The 15,571-nt window shown below is 39.8% G+C and overlaps 1 protein-coding gene across 1 annotated transcript; it reads right to left on the bottom strand.

Annotated features, from left to right (window-relative positions):
• Positions 1-12,833: 12,833 nt before the first annotated feature.
• On the bottom strand, positions 12,834-13,217 carry LOC116266713 (ras-related protein Rab11A-like). Its single transcript, XM_031648024.1, has one exon. It carries the CDS (start codon positions 13,215-13,217, stop codon positions 12,834-12,836), a length of 384 nt encoding a protein of 127 aa, XP_031503884.1.
• Between the last annotated feature and the right edge of the window lie 2,354 nt (positions 13,218-15,571).

Below are 15,571 nucleotides of genomic sequence, written 5' to 3'. Positions count from 1 at the left end.
GTGGAGTTGCTGGTGGGATACCTCTGTGCCTCCAAGTATTTGGGAGCCTTTTCTCTGACTTTAAATCCATCAAAGAATGGGAGCCAAATCTGGAGCAATTAAAACAAGATCAACATAAAGACGTCCATAAGAGGTTAGAGAGATAAGCTATAAAAGCCTTGATAAGAAAAGACGACGCATATTCTTGGACATAACATGTTTTATGATTGTTGGGAGGATGCTTACCCAGGGGAGTTCGAGAGATGTGAAGAAAGGAAAAAGAAGAAACAATACGCAATGAACATGTCGGAAGGTTCCGAACTTTACCCAACTAATGCAATTGCAGAGTTGCAGCATAAATTTCTAATCAGAATAAATAAGCATGGCACATTTGAAATGCATGATCAAATACGAGACATGAGGAGAAACATTGTCCAAAAGAAGAAGCATGCAAGCAGTTTTTGGGAAAATAACAAAACATTACAAATGCTACAACCAGGAAACGTAAGTATGAGCTTTCTACACGTTCTTCATTTTCTCTTCTTTCTCTTTATTTATGGTGAATACTCGTGCTTGGAAGTCGCATGTATGGTGGACAAATGGAACTTAGTTGATCAGCAGTGCCTACTATCGATTGTTGCTTTATTTGGCATCTGGCCAAAATTTTGTTATTCTGCTTTTAGGTTTATAGTATAGTATGGCTGATCGAGTTTCTAACTGATTAGTTCATTGTTTGTGTAGTTGCTATTCCACATCTCCACAATTCAAACATTGAAGCAACCCTTGGAGGGTAGGAAAAAAGGGGTGTGGGGGTGCTTCTCTAGAATCCTCCTCAACCTTATAATTATGTCGTCATAGCTTTCTGAAAATTATCCTGTCAAAACTTGATACTGGAAGGCTCAAACCTCCAACTTCTAATTTTACTTTTTCTTGAGCTGACAAATTGTAGACTTCGATAGCTGATCTCCTATTCCTGCTGATAGTTTGCATAAAGCTCTAAATCTAAATTCTGTCTTCTTTTGGCAGAAAGCTTTAGCAGAAATCATACGACATCACTTGCAGTGCTTCGACGTTTTCATTTTATCAAGGAGCTCATTTTTTTTCTTTCTTTCTCGTGATCTTTCCTATCCTAGGGAACAAAGAAGGTTGAAGCCATTATTTTCCACCGTCACGGCCGGCAGCACATTCCACCTTTAAAAACGACGTCTTTTAGAAACATGGAGAACCTGAGAATACTTGATACAAGCTTGGTCAGGATGGAGGGCTTGTATCAGGATCTACCCAAATCGTTGCAGTTCCTGAGGTGGTGGCAATGTCCATTGAAATCATTGCCGATCATCGACTTTGATGTTGTGAACATTGTAGTGCTCGACCTGACAGAGAGCATCATAGAGGAGTTTCTAGGTCCAAGTGTGACTAGCATGTGGCCTTTTTCTTACTTCCACCCCCAGGAGGCGAACTACTCACGGACCTTCAGCCAATTGAAAGTCCTTATCCTCAAGAATTGCAAGAACCTCAAGAGCACTCGCGGACCTTTAGGCTGATTCCAAACGCAACCAAATTGGTATTTGAAGGGTGCGCCAAGCTGGGTCGAGTCCACGAATCGATTGGCGATCTCGACAAGTTGGTGTGCTTGAACTTGGGAGACTGTGGTTCTCTAAAGAACATACCTGATAGCATCTGTTGCCTAAGTTGTTTGGATAAGCTCGTGCTTCGCTCGTGTTGGTCGCTAGGGGAACTCCCAGAAGAGATTGGCAGGTTGACGTCTTTAAAGGTGCTCCAATTAAGCCAAGGGTATATGCAAAGACTTCCGGAGTCTGTTGGCCTGTTGACAAAACTGCAAGAGCTGGAAATCAGCAATTGCGCGGATTTGAAGACCATCCCAGACATTTCAGATTTGCAAGACCTGCGACATTTATGTCTGAGCGGATGCAGCCATCTTATAGATGTTCCTGTCCTTAGCAAACTGAGATGCCTAGAGTCCCTGGCACTCCACTACTGTAAAGCACTAAGGAACATGAATGACATGATGAAGGTAATTTCTTTACAAATTTATATATCAATATCGTTTTCATAAACTTCTTGTTGGCCTGCATTCTGTTTTATCGATCACAATACAATAGAGTAAAAAGCAAAAATCTTTTTCTCTTCGTCGTCTTATTAATACCTTACAAAGAGGAGCAATATGTTCACTCGGGTGCGTTGTTTAGGTGACCTTTCATATGCTATCGCTTGCGTGCCTCTTTTGATGGCGTAGAAGCGCTGAGCATGGAGTTGGTTTCTGGACTAAAGTTCCTTTTTTTTTTCTAAATAAGTTGAATCTAACTCAATCCGTGTAAACAGAACCCCGAAATTATTGGGGCCGTGTGGCCCATAATCAAGGGTGTGACCTGCCAGCTTCTTAACAAGAGTAGGGTGTTCAATAAGCCTGGGCATCGGGCTGGCCTGGTGCTCTTTTTTCTGCTTGGGCTGAGTTTGAATCAGGCTGGGTACTGGGTACCCAGTGGTAGCCCGGGCCTGTTGTCCAACCTTACCCTATTTTGCCTTTACATACCTGTTAGTTAGGCCAAGATTGACGACCATCTTATCGTTGTCTAACCTTACCCTATTTTGCCTTTACATACCTGTCAGTTAGGCCAAGATTGGCGACCATCTTATCCGTTGTCCAACCTTACCCTATTTTGCCTTTACATACCTGTTAATTAGGCCAAGATTGGCGACCATCTTATCCGTTGTCTAACCTTACCCTATTTTGCCTTTACATACCTGTCAGTTAGGCCACGATTGGCGACCATCTTATCCGTTGTCCAACCTTACCCTATTTTGCCTTTACATACCTGTTAGTTGGGCCAAGATTGGCAACCATCTTATCAGCTTGAGTGGCCCTAAGCCAGGTAATAGCTCGGCCGCTATGTTTAGTAAGTGTCCTGCACAAAAGTTTTCATCTTTAGGCCCAACCGCTTAAACTGCTTTGTAGGTAGGTTCGCTTCGAATGTGTACATGTACCATGGCTGATTGTCGTTTATATGTGCTCATATCAAATATATATATCATATTAAATGTGCATGTATATAGTCTACATCTAATCTTATTTTAAATGTGCACGTACCAGGAGGCCAAATTCGAACATTGTGAATATCTCATCATTCCTGGACATCCGATTGATTCTTTCCACTCCAAATCTCCACACAGACTATGGACATGGACATGGTTGGTATGGACATGGTCATGGTCGGTATGGACATGGTCGGTGACGGTATCTTTTTCTCTCCCCAATGTGCCTCGCCGAGGCAACACTTACACTACTGTTAGTGTTGAGGGCCGCGTGCCACGGTCTTATAGAGTAACCCAGGTTAAGGCCGAGGGGCATGATAATTCTTGGATAATCTTTAAACGAGCAGAAAGTGATGAGGCAATGACTGAACCGAAAGAGATTATACGGATCTCCGGTAGTGGAGCTTTCATCCCTCGGAAGTTGGAGGATGATAAAGGGAAAGAAGTCATGGTAAGAGGTGGGAAGGACGTTATATTTCTGTGTCATAAAGTGGTAGGGCGTGACATTCAAGTTGAAGGGTGCACCGTTGCTATCGCTGACACCGACACAACTCAGAATCCCAAATACAGAGAGAATGGGGGGACCTTTGACCCTTTTCCGGGTGGTAGAATTAATACCTCTTATTCACCCCAAAGAGATGGGAAAGGATACCGAAGGATCGACGTCACGTTCGAAGCAGAAAGCGTCTTCCAAGGTACCCATTTCCGTATCGATTTGCACAGGAGGCGACGACCGTGAGATCCATGCGGTTTGCTTTTGGTTATATATCGGTGGCAACCTTTGACTGGTTTACTGTTGATGGGGGTGGGGGTAAATTAAGGACAATATTCAGCCTTATTTTTCATATAGTATCCAATCAATATTTTTAATATTTATAAAATAAATATCGGACCTGAAGCGTGGATCGGTCACCTGATACGCATCGACTTATATTGGCTTGTGTAAACCACTTTAAGGAAAAAGTTTTAAACAATATTTGTATTAAATATTGTTATGTATTGAAAAAAACTTTTTATTTGCTATTAAATTAATAACTTAACTATATGTCTTAGTTGTTAAAATTAGAAAATTTAAAACATATTGAATCATAGAAAGTATACAATATATCTATCTAAAACAAAAAAAAAATAGAGGATAAATAACAAAACAACATAAAACTATTAGAAACATATCAATATTTCCCAATACTCATATTAATTATAACTAATGGGTTTTAACCGTAACAAATGTCAGTGATATAAATCTTTAAAGTAATAGGACTTGTAAACGTTGATGATTTAAACTATCCTTCAAACGGAGCACTATGTGTATAGAAAAATTTTAATGACAAGAGAGAGAAACTCTTTAAAAATGGTGGACTAGGCATTGTTTTTGAAAAAAATTCATTTTAAGGTCGGTCGGTTTTGTTATTCCCGTCGAAAAGGGCTTTTCATCCCTACTGCCACCTCCTATCTTCTTGTGTGTGTAAGAAACCAATGAAGAACAGAGAGAGAACGAGAAGCGAGTGAGTGAGAAGATGAGGGACGGAGAGAGAAGATAATTGTGTCGAGCAGGCGACAGGGAGACAATTTAGAAGGCATCCATTTTTTTTTTTTAGTTTGGAAAGGAGAAACACAGTTTAGGGTTTCGATTTTGAGGGAAAACAAATGGCATTTGTGCTGCCTTCAATTTGCTCTATGCATCATGCACTTTCTTCAATCTTCTATAACATAATTTTTTCAATTTATTTTCTGTATAATAGTACTCTTCATCAGGGCCTGATAGGCTGATTATAGCAAGAGGCGTCTTGCTTATTTTGCCGATTTTTTAAGATACACGCGATATTTTTGGTTGTTATTGGCCGGCAGTATATGACAGGCATTTAGCCTTCCAACTGATAAGTTTGCACTTGACTTTCTCTTCTGGACGCATGCATAGCCCTGCGTCCAACGGAATGTGTTCACTTCCAAGTTCCAATCCCAAGCAAGTTTGAATCTCCACGAGGGACATCCCTACGGCTTGAATGCTGTGATTGTGGACTTTGCTGAGTTGATCGTGATGCCAACCTTCTACTTTGATTTGTTTATGATAGATTGGGGATGCAGCACATCTTTGTTTATGAAGAAGTAAGGTGATAGTACATCACCATGACCAAAACCTCTATGGCAATTGAAGAATTTTCTTTCTCTACCATCAATGACCCCCTTGAGAAGCAATGGGATGTAAGTATAAATCAATTCAACCCACCAGTGATCAAATCTTACCTATCTTAGCGCCTTGCACACGAATTGCCAATTTGTCTTGTTGTACACATTCGAGAGGTCAAGTTCCCAATTTCATCTGTTGAACAAGTATAAAATGGAACGCATGACTCACCGGAATCGGTCAAGGCTAGCTCGATCAAGTGGGCTGAAAAAACATTGATAAAAAGGACACCACTGTAAGTTTTTACTGTAGTCTATACAAAATTCTATACAAAGATACTTTTACAGACATTCTGAAGATGTTGAAAAAAATTCACTGGCATCCTAAAAAAACTTTTCAAGACGTCTAAAAACTGTCGGTAAAAACTTTTTCTGGCATTTCTGAAACATCGGTAAAAGTTTATACTAGTATTTTAAAAACGTTGGTAAGACTTAACTTCCTTCACCTCACCCTTTCCTTCGTTCCTTGCTTTCCTCTTGAGAGAGAAAAAGACATAAAGAGGGAGAGGGCGAGAGAGAGGTGGTAGGGATTGGATCAGATAGCATTGAATCAAGCGTTGTAGGTGAATCATCGGCAACAAACTCATTAATGGAATCTAATATTACAGCGCTGATAGCAGTTGAATGTATTAAGGCATTATTCAGGCTTTGATGTCGATATACAATCATGTGCATTATGCATACATTATTTGTTAATTAGGAATATAAAATTCAAATTTGAATTTGAACAATCTGCTTGGCAGGTTAGCTGATTTGAAGGACCTTAAGAAAGTTAATGACATCTATGGAAAATGTAATGTGGTCAATGTCAAACGTTTTGTTGCACAAATTTCATAATCTGGACTGGAATGGTGAATTTTCTGTTTGTTTCCTGTGTATTTTTTTCTTTATTAGTGCCTTATTTAGACAACACAATATAAAAAGGCTTTTCCCTCCTTCTTCTGCTCCCTTTTCTACTTTGGTTTGCTGGATCCCCTTTATTTTGGATTACATAATTCAGCAGACAAACTTTTGGCTTCTCATGACTTGTCTTTGTAAGAAAAACCTGGAAAGTAAGAAAAAGTGAAAAATGTCAAGAAAAAAGATCCCATAATCGAAAACAACAGATTTCTTGGTAGGTTAAGCTGACCTGCATGGGAAAATATAACATGGCTCTACAGTTTCCCCACATCCTAAACCCATGAATGTGTATCGTACGAGAGAACCTGAGAAAGCGAGAGACACCACCTTCAACTCTTAATGTAGTGCACCATCAGTAGTTCCAGTTCCTACCTCCAGAAACCTAAAACTATTGAAAATAGATATGCACTTTTAAACAAAACAGCATGACATAAACTCGCAGTTGACATGCCCCTTAGATGCGATGAAGCTGTCATCATAGATATACAGCCAAGCAACCTACAACTTAAACAATGTATGATATGCAATTCAAAAGACTATATGAGAATGCGACACAACCAACATACTCATGAACTTGATCAGATTTTATTTATTAAAAGAATCGAGTAAATACATTGAAAAATGAAAACCAAAGTACCAAATAACTAAGTCAACAAAGCTCCTAAACAAACCCATTTCACAATGAAAGTGAAAAATAAACATGACAAGCACTATGCTGGAAAACCAATAAAGCAGGCAATAAAAAGAAAAAATTGAAGTACTATAAAATCAAACCAACAATGGGTCAACTCAACAAAACTAAAATACTCTATCTAAACTAGAATGTGATCCTCCTGAAAACAAATCAAACCAATGACCTTGACCTATGGTGGACATGTACCTTACTAAAGCATCTATTCGACTAACAAGACACGAAGAAACTGAGTACAAACCTGGTCTAAAACCATGAAGGACCCAGGGACATAAATCTCATGCTGCTTCGAAGGATGGAACTTTTCAAAAATGTAAAAATTCAAAATCGACTAATTCTTTTGAAAAGAGATAAGAGGCCTTCCATGACAGACTCAACCATCTGGGTTATGTTGAATACACTCAGTTAATGATTTACCTCTCTTGACGCAGAGGATATGATGGAAAATTCATCACACTCAGCATGAGTGCACAAACAGTTTGGTAATAAAATGGCAAATATCTTTCAAGACCACCGGGAATTGGTTAGTTCATCCTATGCCTAGGAAGCCTACAAATATAACAAGAGATGTCAAGTTTTCACTTTGAAATAGTTCAAAAACGATAAATTAATTCATAAACAAGAGTGCTCGTGTTGTGCAAATAATATGGCCTTCATTTACCCATAGTACCGTACAAACATCAAGATTCATTTTGCATCAATGTCGTCAAATCTCTAGAAGGAATGTCATTCAATTTCAAAAATGTGAACATAAAGGAATCATCCTTGGCATCTTAGGTAATCAAAAAAAGAAGAAAATATTGACCCCAGCATCGCACATCTATGAAAGATTGTCACATTCAATTCCTGCGAGTTCAACCTTCATGCTTTTCATCTCTTGGCAGACACTTTTTTTTTATGTTTTTTCTTCTTTTCTTTCTTTCTTTCCTTTGCATTTGCCTTTTTGGATTTTTGATTTTTTTTCTTTTTCTTTTTTTTCAAGAATGACCTTCACCTTTGAGGGTATACCACACCACCCCAAAGGCTACTAGGAAGCTCCACCGCTTTGGTGGTAATGTGTAGCTTTGTCACATGTCCCACCCGTTTCAGCTTACGGGCTTCGATGAGCCAAAGGTTCATAAGTCGTCATCTTCGCGGGACAGACATAAATCACCTATATGCCTACCCGGTACTCTCGATTAACGACTTAGAGGAACGACGATACAAGCCCCGAGCCCATCTCTCAACTATCATTTTGCTACCTGCCAAGATCTTACGAAGCATTATGGATTTTCTCTCAAGATATTTTCCTGTTGAATCCTAGTAGATGCTTGATCATCAAAGTCCATAGCATTTTCTAGTCTTGACTTTCTCAACTTCATAAGATTTTTCCTTACTGCTCATATAAAAGAATTTTTCAGCTTTACTCTTCCATTGATTGACAACAAAAACTTAAAATTTTCTCCTTTTACTTGAGAGGGTACTAAGAATAACCAAAGACATATATACCATTGTGTGAGAAAAGAATTTTAAAAATGCTTTTAAGCAAAATTTAAAATTTTCTATTTTATAAAAATTCATGACATCAAATGGTATATCAAAAGGAGGAAGGAACTATACTCCCTAAAGAGATGGCAAATTGAATAACAAGATAGGTTGACTGGGTAGAAAAACAAACTTCACAAATACTCCCATAAGAGTAGTGTCTTCTATACACAAAAAGGTTAGTTTAAGGGCGACAAGTTCCCATAAATGTCGGGTCCTCAACTGATTGCAAGTTTTGCAAATGGTTTGGGTTAAGCTCTTCACTTTCTTTAAGAAAGAACAAAACAAACCTGTTAGAATAACTTGTAATAGGGAACCGGGTCCGGATATGGACCCGATCCCAAGGGCATGGATATCGAGGCTGACTTGGTACCCTAGGCGGGCTCCCTACCTCTCTCTCTTATAATCTCCACCTATTGTAAATTTGTTGATTAAGTGGATATAATTTTCTCTCTCCTAGGGTTGCGGTTTTGCCCCTAGGTTAGAGCTTCTTCGTGGTTTTTCACCTCTTCTTGAGGTTTTCCACGTACATCGTGTGTTTCTTCTTTGTTTTTCTCTTCCGTTGCATATTTCTACATGGTATCAGAGCCAGCGTGTGTGGGATTTGCTCTGTGATCGTGTGTTTCTGCCGCTGCTGGTGTTTCTATTAGCCGCCGTTGTTTTTCCGCCGCTGCTTCTCCTTGCGCCGCCATCGCCGTCGCCTGTTCCAACGCCGCCGCCGTCGTCTGTTCCAGCGTCACCGTCGCCGTCGCCATCGCCGCCAGCGATTCTCTGCCACCGCCGTCGCCGTCAAGTTTTTCCCGCCGCCGCCAGTGATTTTTCTGCCTCCACCGCCTCTTGTCTGTCGTCTCTGGTACTGGTGCCGCGTCTCCTTGTGCTGGGTATTGCGTCTCTTTGGTGCTTGTGATGGCAGAAGAGATGACTCCCAAGATAGATGTTGCCTTTGACACAGACAGTAATACCAAGAGCGAGAACTTGCCTGTTCAAGTCATTTCCATCCGGCTGAACAAAGGCAACTATCTCTCTTGGTCTGCTGCCCTAGAAATCGGGATAACCAGCCGTGGTCGCCTGTCCTATATTACTGGGGAGAAACCTGCGCCTTCTAAAACAGATCCACGATGGGCGACTTGGGCATTGGAAGATAGTCAAGTTAAAGTATGGATCATTAGTTCTGTGTCCGCCGATATTCAGCCTCTGATCTTGCGTAAGTCGACTGCATATGACATGTGGACTGTGCTTGCACGGATGTATGGCCGTAAGAAGAGAGTATTGCGTACGTACCAAATCAAACGTAGCATCTTCTCTCTTACACACGGTGACTTGTCTGTAGCATCTTTCTTTGCAGCCCTGAAGACTAAATGGGAGGAACTAGACTACCAAGTGAATGATGACTGACATTGTGGTTCTGATCATGCCTTGTACTGGGAAAAAGAATGGATGGACCGGACTTTTATTTTCCTTGCAGACTTACGTGATGAATTTGAATCCATTAGGAGCCAAATTCTCAATTGTGACGAGATCCCTGGGATTGAGGAGGTGTATGCCCGGGTGGAATCTGAGGAACAACGTCGCCAAGTTATGCATATTGACTCCAGCCATGGGAGTTCCCCCTCAGCGTTTGTTAGTCGTGCCTCAGGGACTGGACAACGTCCTGTTCGACATTGTAGTCATTGTAATAAGTTGGGGCATTCTGTGGATTTCTGTTGGGATATTCATCCTGAGAAGAGACTTGTTCGTGGTCGTCCTCCTTCTAGTCGGCAGGGTTCTTCTGTGCCTGACTCTAGTCAGGGTAGTTCGTCAACTGTTGAAAAATCAAAGCTTTCCTCCGATCAAATCAAGGAATTGCAAGCTTATATCAGCCGGCTATCTACTACGCAAGATGGAACTTCCACGTTCGAGGGAGCTAAGTTAGCTCAAGCTCTTGTTGCCACAAGCGATCAAGGTAATTTCTCACTTGGTGATTGGATTGTTGATAGTGGGGCTACGCATCATATGACAGGGGATCCTAAGCTGTTTCAAGAATACAAATTGTCCTCAGGGCAGCAACGCGTGTCTATAGCTGACGGTTCTTTTATTTCTGTGGCTGGAAAAGGGAGTTTGTCCTTGTTGAATAAATATCATCTTCATAATGCTCTTCATGTTCCCAATATTCCTGTGAACTTGTTATCTGTCAGCAGTATTACCAGAGAACTCAATTGTAATCTCATCTTTTCTGCTGATCATTCTTCTTCCTCTTGTTTTGTCGAGTTAGCTTAAGTTGTAGACCATGGATCAATAGGACCCAACAAAAGACTACATCATATGTTAGAAAAAGAATTATCCTGCTTCATGAGATCCTTTCTTGTTTGACATCAGCATTTATCTTTGTTCATTTCTTTTTTAACATACTGTTCTGACTTTAGCATTTTCCTGTTGGATTTTCTGTACTGTATGTCAATATCAACATTAAATTACCAAGTAATACACCTTAGTTTTTTATCAACTTCATTAGAAGTAAATGCTTCACTAAGTGCTTACTTGCTACTAATTGAAGATATAATCTAAATGCCTGTTTATCTTTAATTTCTGCTACAGACAGGCCAAGTAAGCAAGTAGGTTATACGGATGAAAGTGGCAAGACTGGAGGGCCAGCAAAGGAGGTCAATGAGGCATCATGCACGGGTAATACAAGCATAATTGTTAATGCACCAAGTGATGATAATGGTGATTTAGCTGAGGGAAGTGTGGCCTCAGATTCTTTGGATGAACAAGAGACTTTAGAATTTGGTTCAGAAGCAGACCACTCTGAGCTCTGTCCAGAAGGCAATGAGATGGAGAAGGCTGAAGAATGTGAGGATGGCATGACTGACTTGAACAGGGAGGGAGTTGGGAGAGGAAAGTTGCAGATCCAAGAAAAATGGAGAGGAGTCGATCCTGTTGTATTCTTCATGGATGATAACATAATTAATAATTTAAGAAACTTTTATGGCATTGATGAATCATTGCCCCTTCATGGACATCTTGTAACTCGAAATGATGATGTCCACCATGTGAAAAGGATATACTATATATCAAAGTCCGTTCATGACGTCATCAGGTTGAATTTTTGTGTTGGTCAGCAGCTAAAGATAAGATCTCTTGGATTGGAAACTTTTGTAAGTTCCTCCCTTTTCATCAATTTTTTTTTTCGTTTTTGCATGTATAGAAGTAACTGTTGTTTGTCCTCGTCATTTCTCCAAGTGACCTTGTAGAGGAACTTTAGGATTGAAATCAATTTATTCCTTTCTTTAGTTTGTATCTGAACTTGCTAAAATTACAGGTTGGGTTTCATAGCTTCAAAAGGTTGTTGCGCTGTCTACCACAGAAGCTGAATATATTGCTGTTACAGAAGCCAGCAAAGAGATGATTTGGCTAAAGACTATTCTAAAAGAATTGCATGTAAAGGAAGATAAGAGTGTTCTCTCTTGTGACAGTCAAAGTGCAATTCATTTAGCCAAGAATCCAGTGTTCCATGCTAGAACAAAACATATTGAATTGAAATATCATTTCATTAGAGATTTGTTGGAAGAGAAGATACTATCTCTTGAAAAGATTCGTGGAACAGAGAATCCAGCAGACATGTTGACAAAGCCAGTGACTGCTGAGAAGTTGAGGTTATGTTTAACCTCAGTTGGTCTCCAAGGTTGATTGATGAGGAGACATCGCACAGGTTGAGTATATGATGTACAAGCACTTGGATGGATCAAATTCAAAGTGGGAGATTGTTGGTGTACGGAACTTGATCCATACTGGACACTCATTTGCAATACCGCGGATCTATACTGGAAATTTTTCCTTATGTAAGGGCATATATGTCATTTTGTACAAATGCGGGTTTGCCCTAATCCTTATGTTTTGAGGATGGCCGCCGCTTGTTAGTGTCTGTCTGTGTGTTCTTCTGTGAGAGAGAATACAAGAGATCTGTGCGATCGTGGACGTAGGAGATTATTGCTCCGAACCACGTAAATCGTTGTCTTCTTCCTTGTTGCTTCTAACCCCCTCTTGAGAGTGTGAGAGGAGAGTTTATTGTGTGTTGTTCCTAACACAAATATGTGCTGATAAGTTGCCGCCTCTGTCGTTTCATTCACCGTACGATGGACGTTTCACCACCTATTTGGTCCTTCTTTCTTTCCGTTCCACAGTTCGAAATGAGGCCATTTTGAACTGCAGTAGTTCTTTCACTTTCGTCGAGGGAAAACTTTAACTCATCTCTGCGAAATTGAGATGGCAAATAGATAACCACGCAGACGATTTGCAGAACAAACCAATTAACCTTGAAATCTTTTCACATGGCTTCCTAGTCAGGCAGCGAGTTCTTTAACCAACAAATTCTCCTTCAGGTTCAGACAAAATGCCTCAACGGACCATAACAGTAAAACAAATAGAGATTTACAACAGACGCAAGGATCACTGGAATCCTCTAATAATCCTTACCACAAAACTGAAGCGAAACCACACCACCTAAAAGGAAAATAGAGACGAATTATGAACTACAGCACATCTTGCCCTTGGCAGGGATTTCTTGTGCTGGCCAAGGGATAACGATCTTCTTTCCTGCAAGCGACGAAGGATGACCATTTGCTTGATTTTCTCCTGCAACCAAGTTTTTCTTGTTGACAATATTGAAAATCTCAGTTAGTACAGTTAAGAAGGCAGATTCCACATTTGTTGCATTGAGTGCAGAGGTTTCCAAAAAGAACAGGCCTTCCCTCTGTGCAAATTCTTGTGCATCTTCTGCAGGCACAACTCTTTGATCTTCCAGATCACATTTATTTCCTGCCAGTATGATGACGATGTTCTTGTCAGCGTGGCTTCGCAGCTCTTCTAGCCACCTTGGTATGTGATCGAAAGTTTGGCGCTTGGTCATGTAGTAAACTGGCACCCGACAGCACCTCTGTAATAGGCACTTGTGACTGCACGGTATCTAAAAGACAGAAAGAGACTCAATTCTTAGAGATGACAAACATACTTCACCACGACCTATCTAACGTAAGAATATTACGATTGCGTGGCCACCGCAGGTCAAAATAAAAAAAGCAACTTATATTTGAATATAACAAGTTTTAGCTACCAAGCTGCTGTAACTTGTAGTCAAACAGAAGTATGTACTCCCTCATGGAAAAGAATCACGGTGTTGCTGAGCATATGATAAAGAGAGCATATCCCTGTTTTTAGCCTGAAGGTAGGAAGGCAATTCTTGCATGCACAGCCGAGTATGGCAAGTATATTGGTTTTTCTTATAATATGCATTTCACATTAGAAACACGAGGTTATTATGTTAAAAATTAAAGTACTAGATAAATTCTTTAATATTCTATAATCATTAATTTTTTAGAAGATATTAAATCTATAATTCAGCTTTCAATGGATCCAACTTCCAACCTGGCATGGAGCTGGATGATGTGGCATGGACCCCTGTAACAGGCCCAAACAAGGATCTAAAATCCTGAAACAAAAACAATGAATAGATCTCCCCATCTAATAGCTTATTTTGTTGAGGTGTGTGTGTTTATGTGTCCAGACACTTCCAGACATGTTTCTGTGAAGGGGATAAGAGTAGAAAGATAAATCTAAGGATCCAACTGCCCCCTAGAATATGCAATCCATATACTCCGTGTGGGCGCCCATGCGGAGTATATGGTAAGGAGGTCCATCGGCGAGGGTTTGTTGGCACTGCCCCCTTCATCTCTCTCCTTCCTCTGCCGATCAGACCATTCTATCCTTCTCTCTCTCTTCCCTCTCATGCATTGGCTCCTTCCCAACCCTAACCCTAGCCCCTACCTGAACTCCAATTCCACTGCACAACCCTCCTGTTTATGTTACATAGTGCATAGTGTGAATCCACATACACTCATATTTTCGACCCTAACTGGAGATTGACCTTTAGTGTGAATCCACATATGTGAAGGCAGCAAAAGTTCTCTTCTCTCCATACAGGCACCAACATGAGTCACAGTACTTTCCAGATCATCACCTCACATTAACACCAAGACGAACCAAGAGGCAGTATTTTGCAGATCATCACATTAGCATGAAAAGAGATCCTAGAGTTTAATAATAGAGTGGAAAGTTTTTTGCCCAAAAGGCAAGAAAGCAAGGTGCCGACCTTATTAAAGCAACAAGATACCTCCTAAAAGCTTCGACCAATATATACACACACACACAATTCTAATTTGAGCCGCCTCTAAATGGTATGGGGAACCCTCAACTCAAATTTGATCATTAATGCCTTGTAGGGAAGACGTTGGCCGGCCTTTTGCTTACAATTTGAGCATTAATGCCTTGTAGGTTCACATGAAAATCTTTCCATTTTTTAAAGTTTTGATAATAAATAAATATTAACTTTTTTAAAGTTGGACCTGAATATTGGATCATATGGGCCACCATGTCTAGCTGGAAACTAGGTGATACTGTGGTAAATATACAAAGTAAGAACCATTTTGCAATATGGTCAACAAAGACAAAATAATTTTGACAAAAGAAAAAGAAAAAATGATTCTAAAAAAATATATGGATATATGTTAATGTCTCTAATTATATACAATCTCATGTGCATGGTGTTGTCTTAAAAGTATCCTCTCATGTTGTATCCCGTTGTAGATTGGTATTCAAATTAAATTGTCACATCTACTACGTCCTTAAATATCAACATTTGGCAACTTTTATAGATAGAATAATCTTCTAAAATCTCACATTCTCCTAGAAATAATCATATTATAGAAGCAATATTTTCTCTTTGCCATTATATAATTTTATTGAAAAATATGTCCAAAAAAGAAGGATATCTTCACCCCAAAGCTGTTTCATCAACAAGCGGCCCCCTCGTTCCATTTTTTCTTTTCTTTTAATTTTTCCTCTTTTTGCCTGAGAAGAGAAGGCTCAGCCAACCTCTCCCACACGGAGCAGAGGCAGCCGATTCTACAACTGTTGTTTGATTTTCCACAGTGACAAAAAAAAAAAAAAAGATATATTCATATAATTGCTAGCATTTTTAACAAAAAGAATTCCTAATGATTTATTAGCCAAGCATGTAGCCCGTATGAGGCTAAGAACACCCTGGTTAGTCTCTTTGTAAGGTGGTTGAAAAATATCTAAGCTGACTTCGTCATTAAATAAGAAGTGAATATACATGTACGTTTCAAATGCTTATATGATAGCAAGTATTATTATCAAGAGAATTCTTGTTGATTTTTATGTAAAGCTTGTGGTTCACATAAGACT

The sequence above is a fragment of the Nymphaea colorata genome, chromosome 13, assembly GCF_008831285.2.
Source record: "Nymphaea colorata isolate Beijing-Zhang1983 chromosome 13, ASM883128v2, whole genome shotgun sequence".
NCBI classification, from domain to species: Eukaryota; Viridiplantae; Streptophyta; class Magnoliopsida; order Nymphaeales; family Nymphaeaceae; genus Nymphaea; species Nymphaea colorata.
The sequence above is the reverse complement of the archived record's forward strand: the minus strand, read 5'-3'. Positions and strand labels throughout refer to the sequence as shown.